The 16217-nt window shown below is 41.5% G+C and overlaps 2 protein-coding genes across 2 annotated transcripts; one reads left to right on the top strand and one right to left on the bottom strand.

The window, feature by feature from the left end:
- Nucleotides 1–384: 384 nt before the first annotated feature.
- LOC310994389 (ATP-dependent RNA helicase DHX15) lies at nt 385–10191 on the top strand. Its single transcript, XM_083983054.1, has 14 exons — nt 385–566; nt 2194–2536; nt 2641–2834; nt 2942–3101; nt 4310–4528; nt 4628–4795; nt 6154–6240; nt 6421–6570; nt 7220–7328; nt 7419–7610; nt 8645–8767; nt 9112–9302; nt 9455–9624; nt 9742–10191. The coding sequence occupies exons 1-14, from the start codon at nt 502–504 to the stop codon at nt 9857–9859; spliced, it is 2289 nt and encodes a 762-aa protein (XP_083839180.1). The 5' UTR covers nt 385–501; the 3' UTR covers nt 9860–10191.
- Nucleotides 10192–11366: 1175 nt separating this feature from the next.
- LOC310997424 (solute carrier family 22 member 7-like) lies at nt 11367–15553 on the bottom strand (the record flags this gene model as incomplete). Its single annotated transcript, XM_083987105.1, has 9 exons — nt 11367–11577; nt 11698–11806; nt 11953–12167; nt 12322–12431; nt 13719–13842; nt 14153–14321; nt 14457–14611; nt 14973–15076; nt 15173–15553. The coding sequence occupies 9 exons, from the start codon at nt 15551–15553 to the stop codon at nt 11367–11369; spliced, it is 1578 nt and encodes a 525-aa protein (XP_083843231.1).
- Between the last annotated feature and the right edge of the window lie 664 nt (nt 15554–16217).

Consider the following 16217-nt stretch of genomic DNA (forward strand, 5'->3'; position numbering starts at 1 on the left):
CACACACACACACACACACACACACACACACACACACACACACACACACACACACACACACACACACACAAACAAATAGCCAGAATAATACAAAAATAAATCAGTAACTGTTTGAATTTGTGGCCTTTACTGGATTATGATGAGCCCTTTTGATAATAATGGCCCTGAATGTTAGATGTATTGATAATGAAAATAATCAATGGTCTTGCAGTATTTCTGTGATGGAACAATATGCCACAGTCTATGTGTCACTGAAATGACAAAAAATCCATGTTTGTTTGTTTTGTGAATGTGTAGCCTATGTGTAGTTTTTCACCTCCAGATCAGTAGGTGGCGGTAAATGAAATCTGTGAACTCTAAGTTACCGTGTGAAGAAGAAAACAACTCCAGCAGCACAGGAATCAGGAAACCGAGTTTGGTGTCACATCGCCCGGCAGAACTGTGTTCTCGTTGATCGATCTTGATTTATTGGAGATAATCAACCTTTATCCCCACCTAAAGATGTCTAAAAGACATCGCCTGGATCTGGGTGATGACTACTCCTCCAGTAAGAAGAGGTCTGACGGGTAAGCGGCGCTGCTCGGGTTTACATGTCTGCTCCAGTGCTAACCTGACTGTTAGCTCATGCTAGTTAGTGTGGCCAAACCATCAGGTGTCAAATAAGCAGAAAAAGCAATTTAAACTAACGTAACTCTGAGTGTCAATAGTTAAACTCTGCTCTTAGCTGCTAGTACGCGGTGTCATGTGCAGTATATAAACAGTTTTCAGTCCGGGGCTCAGTGACTGGAGGTAACTTAGCTGCCTGAGCTAACAAGCGGAGCCGCAACGTTAGCTTCATCACGGCGGAGACACGTGTGTGTGTGGTGGGGCTAACCTTGGTCGGCGCGGTGCTAACACCCCCAGACAGCCGCTACACACTGACTTAAAAAAAGACTAAAACGAAATAAAAAAAAAGACTAAAACTATGATTTACTAACACTAGACACTCGTACTGTTTTTTATCAAATCAATGACAGCGCAAGAGCGTGCGAGCTAACAGCAGTGAAACACCGCTAACAATCATTGTTATTGATTGATCTGTCAACAACAAACACCTGCTTTAAATGGGAAAGGGATGTTTTCTCCAGTCTATCTTGGAGTAGACCAGTCGGTCTTGAGTAATGTTGCTCTCGTCAATTCGCCTTGTTATTAAAAAAAATAATGTCTATGTTAGACTTTGTAGGTAATGGGGAACACAAGTTATTCTCTCTTCATTGGTTAATCATATCTGACTTCAGCTGTCTGGCCTGTACAAACGAACAGGCTATAGTTCAAGGTATTATCTTTTACAATAATAGTCTTTCCTTTTAGTTTTTCTGTTGAGCTTTAGTGACTAGGAGGGAGATTTTCTACTGATTGATGTAAAATGAAAGACACCCACTTGAATTGGTGAAGCCTTATTAAATTCAGCTGGACATATTCATAGACTTTTTTTCTTTTCTTTTTTGCAAAACATGGAGGAGTACTGGACTTTGTCCCCTTTGACTTGCATTAGGAAGGGATCTCGTAATGATCAGCAGGATTAGGAAGAATGATGACGGTAAACAAAACCTATGTTAATGTTCTTATGGACACTTAGCTGTAGCTGTTCCTGTAAGAGAGACGGGACACTAGACGTGAGCCTGCCCTTTACGTAATTCCTTTTCATCCTTAAAATGTCAGGAAAGTAAAAACAAATATACTTTTAATTAATTCCCGTCACAAACAAATACTAAATGAATCTTTGTTAAAAATGGAAGAATAACACTCAGTGAGTGTATTGTGAATTTTAAAATCCAGCATAAGTGACTCTGTGTTGTACATAAAGCAGGTTAATGCTGCATTCATAATAGAAGGCAATTGAAGACTTCAGACTTGTATTGTACTACTCACATCGACATCAAACAGGTTTTTGTGAACTGTGAAGTTCAGATGGTCAACCTGATGTTTGAAAATAAAGAATCACCAAACAGACATGAATGCCTCACATCATTAAAAGTCATAGCAACCCTACAATGTATTTGTCCTGTGAGGTAAACGCTTGCAGACTGCCCACCGTCTGTTCCATGCAACGTGAATCAGGCTTTTCTATACGTGTTGCTGCTTTTTTCTTCATAATGATTCCTTTACAAGGGAAATGTTGTTGATAATGATTTCTTGCCCTGATGCTGATAGGAGAGACAGGGAACGGGACAGAGACCGCGAGGACCGTTCCAGGGACAGGGACCGAGATAGGGACCGGGACCGGGACAGAGACCGGGACAGAGACCCAAAGCCTTCTAGTGCGCCAACCAACAGCGCGACGCCCGGGCCGAGTTTACCAGCCCTGAAGCAAATGATTGTGCAACAGCAGATCAATCCGTTCACCAACCTACCGCACACACCGCGTTACTACGAGATCCTGAAGAAGAGGTTACAGCTTCCGGTATGGGAGTACAAGGACAGCTTCAGCGACATCATCACACGTCATCAGAGCTTCGTCCTTGTTGGAGAAACTGGCTCTGGGAAAACAACACAGGTCTGAAATGCCATAAATTAACCCATGTCTCATGTGCAGGACACTGACACCTTGTGAAGTGCACACTGAACAAACACCTTGTAACCTTTGCTTTCCTTCTTTAGATCCCACAGTGGTGTGTGGACATGGTGAGAGGGTTGCCTGGCCCCAAGCGAGCGGTGGCTTGTACTCAGCCCAGGAGAGTGGCCGCCATGAGCGTGGCTCAAAGAGTGGCAGATGAAATGGATGTCATGCTCGGACAGGAAGTCGGTTATTCCATCCGATTTGAGGACTGTAGCTCTGCTAAGACTATACTGAAGTGAGTGATTCAGGGAAATGACGACCTTTATCGGCTCAAATCGATCTTTATCTCATTTGAATCGACCCCCGTCTTCATCTAACAAACCTTGTCCGTTATTTCCTCAGGTACATGACTGACGGTATGTTGCTAAGAGAGGCCATGAATGACCCGCTGCTGGAGCGATATGGTGTGATCATTCTGGACGAGGCCCACGAGCGAACTCTGGCCACAGACATCCTGATGGGTGTGCTCAAGGAGGTGGTGCGTCAAAGACCGGACCTGAAGGTATTTGTTCTTCTCTTTAATAGAAATGCTGAATAATTTGCTTTTTTCTTTGTGAATGTTGGGGTTTTGCTACGTCAGTTTTTTTTTCTGCAATTTTGCCTGATAATAAAATGAATATCGTAGAGTAACTTACTGTCGAAACTCCAAAAGAGTGTCATTTTGCATACTTTCTTTATTCATTAACTTCCACTAATTATGATAAAATAGGAAATACATGATCTAAAGCACAGTTATTTTTTTTAGGTTATGTGCACTTTTTTTTTATCACTTACAACAGCTTAGTTAGTATTAAAAAAAAAAACTCTGTTGATGGCTCAATTTGCTAAAAGATGTTGATATTAGAGGTCGACTGATAGTGGATTTTTAAATTCCGATATAATAACGATAGTTTGGAGCAGGAAAAAGCAGGCTATTGATAGATTTTTTAAAAAGAATAACATATAGCTATTAGCTAGTGTCTGTGAATATTATGATATATATCGTAGTGCGATATAAACATGTCTACCGTACGATAGAGCCCTCTATCGTTTATAACAGGGGTGTCCAAACTTTTTGCAAAGAGGGCCAGATTTGGTGAGGTAAAAATGTGTGGGGGCCGAGTCGGCCGACCATTCAGCCTGACATCCTTTGAACCATTAACATTAAATGCAAATTAACTATTTAATACTTTTTTTTCATTGCAAATAGCATTCTTTTCATTTCTTCACATAGATAAATAAATCTAAACAAGTTTTTACCAAAATAGAGAAGAGATTGCCCCTGCACAGCTCAGATAAAACTCCACATTGGTGCAGGTGGTATCAGGAACAAAAACCATGAAAAAAGAAGGTTCCACCGCACACAATGGGGTACATTCAATTAATTTATTGTTAAAAACCGGCGAAAACAGGGCGAAACGCGTTGCTGCTGTTTTTTTTTTTTGACCAATTCACAGAGTGAAGCCTCTTGTCATTCAGCCTGTTTGGAGGCCAGAGACCAGGAAAACAAACAAGCATGCACATGGCAATATATCGAGGCTGGGAAAAAAAATTGTACGTGCTGGCGGGCCGCATATTATGTATTATTATTATATAATATTTTATGACAGAGGCTGCGGGCCGGTTGGAATTGGGCCGTAGTTTGGACACCCCTGGTTTATAACATCATTTTGACGTGTGTGGTAGGCCTACTGGGTTATAAAAGCTGAGTGGTGTCTCCTTCATGCACAGGTGATTGTCATGAGCGCCACGCTGGATGCTGGGAAGTTCCAGGTGTACTTCGACAACTGTCCCCTGCTGACTATCCCTGGGCGCACACACCCCGTGGAGATCTTCTACACCCCGGAGCCCGAGCGTGACTACCTCGAGGCAGCCATCCGCACTGTCATCCAGATTCATATGTGTGAGGAAGATGAAGGTGACTGCCTTCTCTTCCTCACTGGTCAGGAGGTAAGACTCAACTACGCTGACACTTCAGGTCCTCACTTCAGAAGCCTCAGTCAGTCCGTTTCTTTAACAGCATAAGTGAAATCAACTCTCTGCTTTCAGGAAATTGATGAGGCCTGCAAACGGATCAAGCGCGAGGTCGATGACCTTGGACCTGAGGTTGGAGACATCAAAATCATTCCTCTGTATTCAACGTTGCCGCCACAGCAGCAGCAAAGGATCTTTGAGCCGCCTCCTCCACGGAAGCCCAACGGCGCAATAGGAAGAAAGGTACGTTTTAACTTGTGGGAAACAAAGCTTTCAGATTTATTACAATATGAGTTTCAAACCAAGTATTAATCATGAGTGTTCCTCTTCTTGAATGACTTCCCATGATGCATCCTTCTAGTTTAGTTTATTAGTTTATTAACCTCTTCCACTCCCACCCTATTTTGAAGCAAAAACGCATAAAATTCCATGCTCAAATTATTATAGCTGTAGCTTCTGAACCACTTTGACTATATCCATAAATGAGGGCTTGCCAGGAAGGGGACACTGTAAAGTTTCTTGTGAAAGTGTCAGAAACACTTCAGGTATTACTGGAACAGAGCAGTGGTCTAGTAAGTGTGCAAAAAATTAAGATTTTTTTTGTCCGCCTAAAAATTCATAAATTATTAAAAAATAAAAAACAGCCTTTGTGACTTTAACCATAAAGGTAAATGGAAGTATGAATCTGTAAGCACACTATCAATGAACACCTGGTTCAAATTTGAAGAAGATAGCAAAAAGTATGACCATTCTGCAGTGTTTTTTTTCATGATAAGATCCAGGCGGACATGAGAGTCAAAATGGGGAAAATGTCATGAATCCAAGTCAAGCAATTTATTGAGAATCAAATCAATGATTCATGATTGATTTGATTGTCATCAACCAGCACACGCGGGAGGGGGGGCGGCGGCGCGGTTGCTCCGTGTTTTGCCCATACAGTCTACACAGTAACACCGCAGCCGTTACAGCAGGGACACACGCACACACATACACACATGTGTGACGATCGTGACGATTTGCTCCGTGTTTTGACATGACGTTCAACAACACCGCGGATTTGCGCACACTTACATTTACAATTCTTCTTCTTCTCCATCTTGTACACATTTACAATGGAATAAGTTAAATCTTTATTTATATTGTCCATTGAACTTTCCGGAAGCTGGTAACATCAACATCCGTCTTCCTGTAACTTCAAAATAAAGTCGTGAGACCGTCTCCCTCAGTTGAACAGCGGTTGAAATGAGGAAAAAAAAGAAAGAAAAAGATTTATAACGACGGTTATACTTTTGGACTGATATTTCGTGTATTCTTGCACAAAATAAATGTGAAATGAAATAAAGACAATGCTAAATTTGAAAAAAACAAAACAAATTAAAACACAATGAAGTCACAGATACCAAAAATGCCATGTTTAGTGTTGTAGTAAGCCTGGGCAAGCTGAGACTGCAGAAGGGGAGGGGCGCTCACAGCTAATTTCCATCTGTAGTCCCTACACATAACATAAAAAATGAAAAAATACACAGAAAACACCAAACTGCACCAAACTATCAAATGTTGACCATAGTTGACTGACAGTTGCTTCTTCTTCTTCCACCTAGGTCGTGGTATCAACAAACATTGCTGAGACTTCTCTGACAATTGATGGTGTAGTGTTTGTCATTGATCCTGGATTTGCCAAACAAAAGGTGATTTCATCTTTCGTGGTTTGTCTAATATAGAGTCTCAGAATTGGTCGGCATCATTCTGTGAAACATGTTGATAGTAACTGTTAGTTTAGTTTATTAGTTTTATTGTTCCCTGGTAGTTACAACGTGAAGCCATGCACATCTCAGTTGTTTATTTAACTGTTTCAAACACGTGTCCAGGTTTACAATCCTCGAATCAGGGTCGAGTCTTTGCTGGTCACAGCCATCAGTAAAGCTTCTGCCCAGCAGAGGGCAGGACGAGCAGGCAGAACACGTCCAGGAAAGTGTTTCCGCCTCTACACAGAGAAAGCCTACAAAACAGAAATGCAGGTGAGTGACCACAGTGACATGAACACAAGGCAGAATGATGCTCCTCCGCTCCCTGTCGTGTGTCAAACTCAATCACACAAGGGGCCAAAATGTAAAACATGAAGTATGTCTTAGGCCGAACAGTACTGACAGTTATTGAACAGACTAAAACTGACATTGTTTTAATCAGAAATATGAATTTGACCAGCAAGAATATGATGAATGACAATAAAAGAACTTTGTTTTTCCATTATGGTGCCTTTTATCAAAATGAGAAGATTTCAGAAAGCTACGAACAAGCTGGTGAAAACTGTATTGTGATTTCAGAAAAGGCTGTAAAAAAACAACAACAAAAAAACACCTAATATTTAGCCTAATTTTCTCTTCTATGCCAATTTGTCCATGACAGATAGGAGCTTGGTGCTCGATGATTTATTGCTTGGTCATGACAATACGGTAGATGTTGCAGTGTATTATGGGATTTGTAGTGTGAGCGCTAAACCAGCGGGCCATTAATTAAAAGAAAAAAGAAATTTTCTCGCGGGCCACATAAAATTATGTTGTGGGCCGAATCTGGCCCCTGGGCCTCGAGTTTGACATGTGCGCTGTAGTTCATCTTATCAGAGTTTTATTGTGAGATTCATTTAACATGGCCACCATCCCTCTCCAGGATAACACATACCCTGAGATTCTTCGATCAAACCTGGGCTCCGTGGTGCTGCAGCTTAAAAAGCTCGGTATTGACGACCTGGTGCACTTTGACTTCATGGATCCCCCCGGTGAGTTGGTCTGCGTTGTAAGAATCCTAAAACAGCCAAATGTCTCTTGTAGGACATGACGGTCTAAACCCTTCCTCTCTCCCACGACAGCTCCTGAAACACTGATGAGGGCTCTTGAACTGCTGAATTACCTCGCCGCTCTCAACGATGACGGTGACCTGACAGAGTTGGGCTCCATGATGGCCGAGTTCCCCCTGGACCCCCAGCTGGCTAAGATGGTCATTGCCAGCTGCGAGTTTAACTGCTCTAATGAGATCCTTTCCATTACTGCCATGCTGTCAGGTAATGCCCAGGACTGGGCCGACATCTTCCTTGCCCTCTGTAGCCCCTCTCTCGTGGGGTTAAAAACACGACTGTTCACTGGTGGTGGTGGGAAGAAGTGTCCCACCTAGAATTTAGTTTGTGCGCAGCATTTTGGAACAGAGGCGACTAAATGTCAACTTTTTTGTGTGTTTGAATAGAGAAGCAGGTGAAAAAGTTTATCAAATTTCAAGTATATGTCCTGAATATGTAGCAACAGTGTTGTGATCCAGTGTCAGAGCAAAATACTTCTTTCTGAAAATCATTTTTAAACCAGCTGGAATTAAATACAAGTACAGAAAGTTATGTCATGTTTCCCTCTGAGTTGTAGTTGCAGCGAGATTTAAGAAAGTGGCATACAGTGTGTGTGTGTGTGTATATATATATATATATATATATATATATATATATATATAAAAATAAACAGTTGTTCTTTGAGAGACAGAGTTTGTTACAGACCAGTGAGTTCTCATTGATATTTAACCAGATTTTTTTTTACCTTTTGGTCACAACATACAGTGTGTTTAGTGGATAGGGCAGGCACCACTGGATTATTTTCATATTCATCACATTTATGTGAATTTTCTTTTCATCTTAAAAAAAAATGCATTGTGAACTTTTACTGTTATCGTTTTTTACATAGTTATCGTGTGTAGCATTTCCATGATCTGCGCTCATAAAGCGCTAACTCTATTGTGTCTCAATACCAAAAAGTTCAAATTTTCTGAAACTTGAAAAGTTAAACATTGCTGGTGTCCCTAACACTTTGTAGTTGTGTGAAAACTCTTGTTTTACAGATGTGGTTAAATGACCCCCCTCTCTACGAGCTAATAGCCAGTACAGTTGGGAATGACCATGAGAAAAGCCTGCAGCCCCCTTTGATAGAGCTTGTGGTCCTGCCCTGTCCCACCGCAGTGTCGAGTGCCCTAGCATCATAGGCTTTGCTCCATTTTTCTGTGAATGTTTGACTCATCCCTATGGGCGGCTTTGTTGGGGCCCATACCAACCTTGTTTAGTCCCACAGTGTTTTGTCCGCCCCACGGAGGCTAAGAAGGCAGCAGACGAGTCCAAGATGAGGTTTGCTCACATCGACGGAGACCACTTGACGCTGCTCAACGTCTACCATGCCTTCAAACAAAGTGAGCACCAGTTTGAGTCCTCCATCATCATTCTGTGTATTTTTTCTGCAGCAATGGAAGGATTGCTCTAACACTATTGAAGCTGCATTTATTGAGTTTTTTTAACTACTTTGGATGCAACAGAACCAGCAAAAATAAACAGATTAATGCATAAACATTCATTATGATTCCTTTTTATAAACTCACAAAAAGACAGTTGCAACGACACACTACATTTTTTCAGAGTCAGTTTGGTCTCTGTCATTTCAGTGACTCCTTTTTATATTGTATATTTAATCCACAAGGCTTCCAAAGCTTCCCATTCCCATACTGTAGGTGTGAACCCCTGTTATTGTTTTTCCCAGACCACGAGTCGAACCAGTGGTGCTATGACAACTTTGTCAACTACCGCTCGCTGATGTCTGCTGACAACGTGCGGCAGCAGCTGTCCAGGATCATGGACCGCTTCAACCTGCCACGTCGGAGCACAGAGTTCACTAGCAGAGATTACTACATCAACATCCGAAGGGCGCTCTGCACCGGCTTCTTCATGCAGGTGAGCACGCAAACGCCGACAGCTGACACATTAATGATGCCAGCAACATTACGTTCAATAGAAACTTTACAAAGCAGCGGTAGTGTTCAGTAATTACTTATTGCCACCACAGATGTTTGTTTTCTAACTTGTTGAGGTCGCTCACTCTGCAGGTGGCACATTTGGAGCGCACAGGTCATTACCTCACAGTGAAAGACAACCAAGTGGTCCAACTTCACCCGTCTACAGTCCTGGACCACAAGCCCGAGTGGGTGCTCTACAACGAGTTTGTCCTCACCACTAAGAACTACATCCGCACTTGCACAGACATCAAGCCAGAGTGGTACGTGCAATGTTTTCTGATGCAGCTTCTTCGAGATGGATCACTGCAACTGAGCTTTGATTGTATACATGATCTCACTGATGATAATTAACGCTGATCCTCTCTCTTTGGTTACAGGCTGGTGAAGATTGCACCCCAGTACTATGAAATGAGTAACTTCCCACAATGTGAAGCTAAAAGACAGCTGGAGCGAATCGTTGCCAAACTAGAGAGCAAGGAGTATTCCCAGTACTGAACAATAGCCAAGAAGTGTCCTGGAAACCAACTGCGTACTATAGTTTTAGATCTTTCTGTATCATTGTATCTTAATGTTTAAAATTTGGCATTTTGATTTTTATATTTTGTTTGCTTTTTCTTTTTTTCCCCCTTTCCATCATCAATGTTAATTCTGTAACTAAGTGTAATGTCAGATGAAATATCAGCAGCAAATCTTAGACCTGGCTATAAAAGATTTTCAAAAGGAATATCGGAAACATGTCATTTAGATGTGGTTGACTTTCCTTTAGGGGAATACGGAGTCATAAAAAAAAGTTGTGCTTGCGTTGTTTCTTTAATAAAGGAGCTTTGACTTAATTTCTGTGGAGCTATTGATCAGTAAATACTGTTATTGTTAACAGTTGTGTTGTCTATACAGCCGTTTTACTGTTTTTCTTTTGTGTTGAGATAAGAATTTGGTTGAGTAAATAAACAGAACAATTATGCAGGTTAATATGGGCAATATATTAACAAGTGTTTATACTTAATGTATTTGTTCTTTAAAATTCTTAGCATGTTTTTTTTTGCTTTGTCGGACATGGCACTCATTTTACAATCCAATCTAACGTGCAGATCAAATATTGAGTGTTTGCTCATTTAAATCTCAAGGGAACAAAGTCTGAGGCACTAAATTAAAAGACTTTGTTTTTTGCAAATACACATTGTATATAATTCACTGGTAACTCTTATTACTTCAAGTTTCCCTTTGAAGAATTCAATTTACAGTATAGGTAGTATTAAAGGGACAACGAGGAGTTTTGGAAAAGCGAAGCGTTTTCACACTACATTTATGAGCCTCCGCGCGCACCGTACATTTCTTTGACCGGGCGCAAGACGGACTCATGTTTTCATTCATCAATAATTAAAGTCAGAGGTTCAAAGAGGTTCACATACCACCGTAGTTCCGACCATAAACGGCGATGCGGCTGCTTATTCTCATGATTCGCAACGAAGGAAACGCTGGTCGGCTCGACCAGCACTTCCGCCACCACAAATAATAACAAAATAACGATAGAGACAGAACGATATATTTATCGAAAATGGGCCCATTAACAAGTGTGGGTAGCGGAGATTCATCCACATTAACGTGAGACTTTTTTATAACCGAATAGAAACTCCTCGTTGTCCCTTTAATAAATCTTTAATACTATGATGTTGTTCAATGCCCTAAAAACATTATATGATGTCATATACAGTATCAACAGTTATACATTAGATATATTTCATACAGCATAACATCTCTGTTAAATGTTAACATAAAGGACTTGAGTGAAGTGTTCTTTAATAATTTGTCTAATTACAGTACAGACTCCCAACCTGTGGATTACAGGATAAAATGTAAAATCCATAACTGATGAAGATTGTTACAATATCCTTCCAGCCAACCAATATTCCCTGCATTAAATATAAACTGCACATGAATTCACACAGAACAAACTGTTGGAAGTTTCTCTGCGTGGCTGAACATGTGCCAGGGACAGAGTTTACTACCACTGCTCTTCAATGTCCTCTATGGTCTCTGGCAGGCACCTGTTGCGTGTCTCTGCCAGCGTTCTCGCCACCGCTCCCCCGACCACAGCTACAGAGCACAGGACAACTTGGGGCAGTTCCTTCCAGACATCATCCAGTAGGAGGATCAAAGGAGCCACAGCAACACCCAGCCGCCCCATGAAGGAGTTATAGCCCATACCGTTCTGCCTGGAAGAAAGGTATTATTTTAGTACTTTAGTAATTTAGAAAACACCCCCATCACTTCAGGGTCCTGCAGTGTCGATATAGCACAAGTTGTTTAGACAGATAGATTAAGTGTGTTGTTACCTTACAACAGTAGGATAGAGCTCGGAGCAGTAGAGCACAACAGTTGCAAAGGATGCTGAAGAAAACCCTTTTCCAATCACTGCTACCACTGTTCTCACAACAGACATATCTGAGACAAGAACATCAGTTAATCAATGCAGGTTAAAAATGAAAATGCTAGTCTTGTGAATAATGACAGACAACGCTGTTACTGAAACAACATTTTCCCCAATCCTGTGTTCTAAGTATGTTGAAGTGAATAATTATCTTCATTACCTTTAGGTACCACAATGTTGATTCCAATACAGATGGCAGCCAACAGCAAAGCTCCCACCTCGGTGCGCCGCCTGCCGATCTTGTCCAGTAAGTAGTAAACTGATATTTTGGCTGGGAGCTCAATTAAAGCGTAGGTCAACTGAGTGAGATAGATATTGAGCCCAAAGCCTGTGATATTGAAGCTGATGCCATAAAATGTAGTAGCCACACAAAACCTAGAAGCAAAGAAAGTGCAAACTCATGAAAGCATCTGTTGAGACACCTTAATGCATTTTCATCTGGATCTTTTATAACTCTTTGACCAAAACACAACACATCATATATTTTACAACCTAAAACCACAGACCATGTCTCATTGGGAATACAGACCACAATGTACCAGTGCGCAGAGCCAGTTTCCTCATCTTGGTTGTTCGTATCAGATCGAGGTAGGAATAGGTCCGGTCTCTTTTCTCTGTCACAACAATAGTGGACAGCGTCTGAAAAAATGCAAACCAGCATTATACTGTCAGCCTCACTCCAAACCACTGTATTGATCGTGTTGATTTTTGATTGATTTCTTAGACCTGCAGTGTCATACTTTTATCTTGCTCCTTTGGTAGGAAGAGTCAGAGTTTATGTAATATGTTGCCTGTAACATCTGGCCAGGGACAACAGATGAAAACTAGCCTTACTGGCTAACTCTGGCTCACTTGCAGTTTTTCTGTTGATGAGTGTTAAACTGTCCCTCTCAAATAAACCAATAAATTAAAAAAAATTAATTAATTAATGTTTGAGGTGAAAACTTTCTCATAAACCTTTCTTGATGCCTCTGTGGTGAAAATTTTGATGTGGTCTTATTTTGTGGAAGTCTGTTAGATTGATTAGTGTGACCTATTGAACCCGAATCTGTTTGAAGTGAGGATGACCAGATGACCACAAGATAACCATGTGATTTATTAAAGTGTGTATCTTGATTGCTTTATTGCCTTTATTGCCTGTATCTTATGATTGCCTGTATCTTATGATACAGGCAATAAGTCCTAGGGGACTATGTGCCCCTAGGGTGAAAAATAACAAGTACAGACATTCGTTCATCCCCACTTCCATTAGGGAGCTCAATCTAGTTGAACGATGATGGTGATGATGGTGACAATGAGTTTGATATTGACGACGATGATGATGTTGTTGATGCTGATGTTGGGGATCTATGTGGTTGGCACTTAACCTGAAATTTGCCTTTTGTTGAATTACTGTGTTTGTTTTTAGATATCTATTGAGGTGTCGTATGTATGTGTTGGAATGTATGTTTTTATGTTTTTAACACCTAGACTGCAACCAAATTGCCCAAGTTGGGACAAATAAACTACTTGACTTGACTTGACTGCATGGAGACTGCCAGAGGCTTAGAAGTCAGTATACAAAGGGGCTGCAACCACTGCTCAGTGGGCACAACCCTGAGCTACTAGACTGCCATGTGGTTTTGTGTTGTGTCCTTCCCGACAGGGAATGAAATCATTGCGCATGATATTTCACTGGTCTTGTTTTTTGACTACCAACAGGCAGACCTAAAAATGTCCACTACACCTCCAAGGCACATCTGTCATTAACGCCACTATACTTCTATGTGCTGTAGCCTACTCTGTCTCCATCGCTATGCCTTGCTGCCCTCTTCAACTTTGTCACAGTGATTGCTGGTTAATGTAAAATGCATCAGCACACAGGTGATGCAATGTCACCACAGACACCAGATTTGACAGAGAGATTAACCAGCATTAGATGCTAACCTCTGTTTTAAGAGTGTGGATTGACTCATCTGTTCCATTCATCATGGCACATTTTTTCAGATACATCTGAGCTTGCTCCAGTTTTCCGTTGGCAATGAGCCACCGAGCCGACTCTGGCATCCACCTAATGTTGAAAGAAAATATGTTTTTTAGTCCTGAATGTTCACCAGAAATATTGAGCTGTGGTTGGACACTTGTAAGATATAAGCAACGCACAAAAGAAGAAGGGACTGTCTGCCCATTGACGGCACATCACCATGTCCTTATTGATCAAAAGCCAATCATGCTATCCTTTTCTTTCTCCTGGAAGACATTGTCTTAATACCTTTTTGATAATTGTAATATGTGGCTACAGGGTTTACTTAAATGTTAAACATTGTCAATCCCATTGAGTTTGTTTGTTTGATGAGAAGATGTCTATGTCAGAGTCGTACCTCCAGGTCATTATGGCCAAGATTAGAGGTGATGTTACACTAACAATCAGTAACCTCCAGCCATTCACAAGATAGGCAATGCCTGCAAATACTGTGTTCCCAAATGTCCATGACAAGCTGTCGATCACTCCCACCAGCTTCCTGTGTTCAACGTCCACCCACTCCACACCTGTAAAAACAAAAACAAAAAAACCAAACAAGCACCATATAACTTACTTTCAAAAGATGACAAGTCATAGTCTCTGTAGACCTGCATTAGGGTTTCTGGGGTGATGTATTGAGATACAAAGCAGAGATTATTTACTAAGGACAGTCGAGACGATGACGATGCCAGTGATGCAGAACCCAGTGAAGAACCTCAGCACTGCGAACATCACATAGGAAGAAGAAAAGGCACTCGCAATGGCAAATAGCATTCCAGACACATAGGACACCAACAGCATGATCCTACGGCCGAACCTGTGAAAAATATGGACATGTCCAAATCATGTTTCTAATTGGTTGGAAGCTGAAGTTATCATCTATCTTAAAGGGATAGTTCACCCAAAATTCAAATTTCACTCATTATCTACTCACCCTCATGTCAACTAAGGGCTGGGAGAATTTTCAGAGTCCTCCGTGCCTTCTCGGAGTTACGAGGGGGTCTGCGCAGCAGTATTTGTCCATATGACGGTTGCGAACGGAGCTCACTGTGCGGAACCCCCACGGAGGACTCTGAAAATTCTCCCAGCCCTTAGTCCACATGAGGGTGAGTAGATAATAAGTGAAATTTGAATTTTGGGTGAACTATCCCTTTAAAGTTGTAAACTGTGATACGTACTTGTCACTCAAACTTCCAAAGGTCACAGCTCCAAACATCACTCCAATGAAGAAGATGGTCGCAGTTGCTTTGTTTTTCCCTCGTTTGTCACACACCAGGTCCCACTTGGACAAGCAGGTAAAGGAAGAGGACAGATGACTTCTTCAGATCACTTATATCGTTAAGTTTGCCTTATTTACAAAAAAAAAAAAGTCAGTCACCTGTGAAGTCAGAGTAGATTTGAAGGTGGTGTTATCGTACACCCATCCGGTCTGGCACAGCACTCTGGGCATGTCAGAGCTGTTGGACGGGTTGAGCAGCAGATCATACTGAGGCTCTTCGAACATCTCACAGGAGCTTAGAGTCCCGTCCTCCTGGACAGGAATACTGACAACAAGCCTCTGCGCCTGCGATAAATTCCTAAAATTATCCCCATCGTCTAGCAAGCTAATGTCACAGTGGTGAGAAGGAACTGCTGCTATGAAGTTGTTAAGCATGAAGTGGCAGGGCAGTGTGAAGCGGCCAATGAAGCTGATCACAATGATCATTTTCTGAAATCTTCCAAATCCATTGATATCAGCAAGGATGTTCTCAAACTTCATTGTGGCTGCTCACTGTGTTTAAAATGTCTTCCTTTGAGATTAAAAAAGAAAAACTTCTCACACCCCCACGCATGGACACTTCGAATGAAGTGAACTGCAAACTCGAACCAAAGACCTGATAAAGAAACCTTTGGCATTTGACTTTCCCAAGAGCTGCTGTGTTAAAGCAGAGATGGGTGAATGTTTTACCTCACTTAACCACTAAAACAACTTATCTGTGGGGCTGTGAAACATTTGTGGTAATAGTTAAAGCACAATCCTCATTTCACCCTTCGCAGAAATGAGTCATTTGCTGGTTATTAAGGTTCAAAATGAGTTTCCTTCAGTGTCACTGGACTCGTAGATGTGGACTGATGAGCTCTGACTGCTGGATTTAAAGAAGCCTTGATGTGGTTTTGTGGAAGTAGCCTATCATGTCCAACTGAGAGGAGACCCTCCAGCAGACTCACATCTCACCTTGGGGATTGTACTGCTCAGTTATTCAATCAGTGAGCCATGTGGCAGCAATAAATGCATACAATCTTGCAGATGCGGGTGCAAGAGCTTCAGTTAATGTTCACATCAATCATCAGAATGGGGAAAATGTGATCTCAGTGAATGCTGGTGCGAAGTGAGTGAGTATTTCTGAACTTGATCTCCTGGGATTTTCACACAAATATTGTCT

This window comes from Trachurus trachurus (assembly GCF_905171665.1).
Source record: "Trachurus trachurus genome assembly, chromosome: 1".
In the NCBI taxonomy this organism is placed as follows: Eukaryota; Metazoa; Chordata; class Actinopteri; order Carangiformes; family Carangidae; genus Trachurus; species Trachurus trachurus.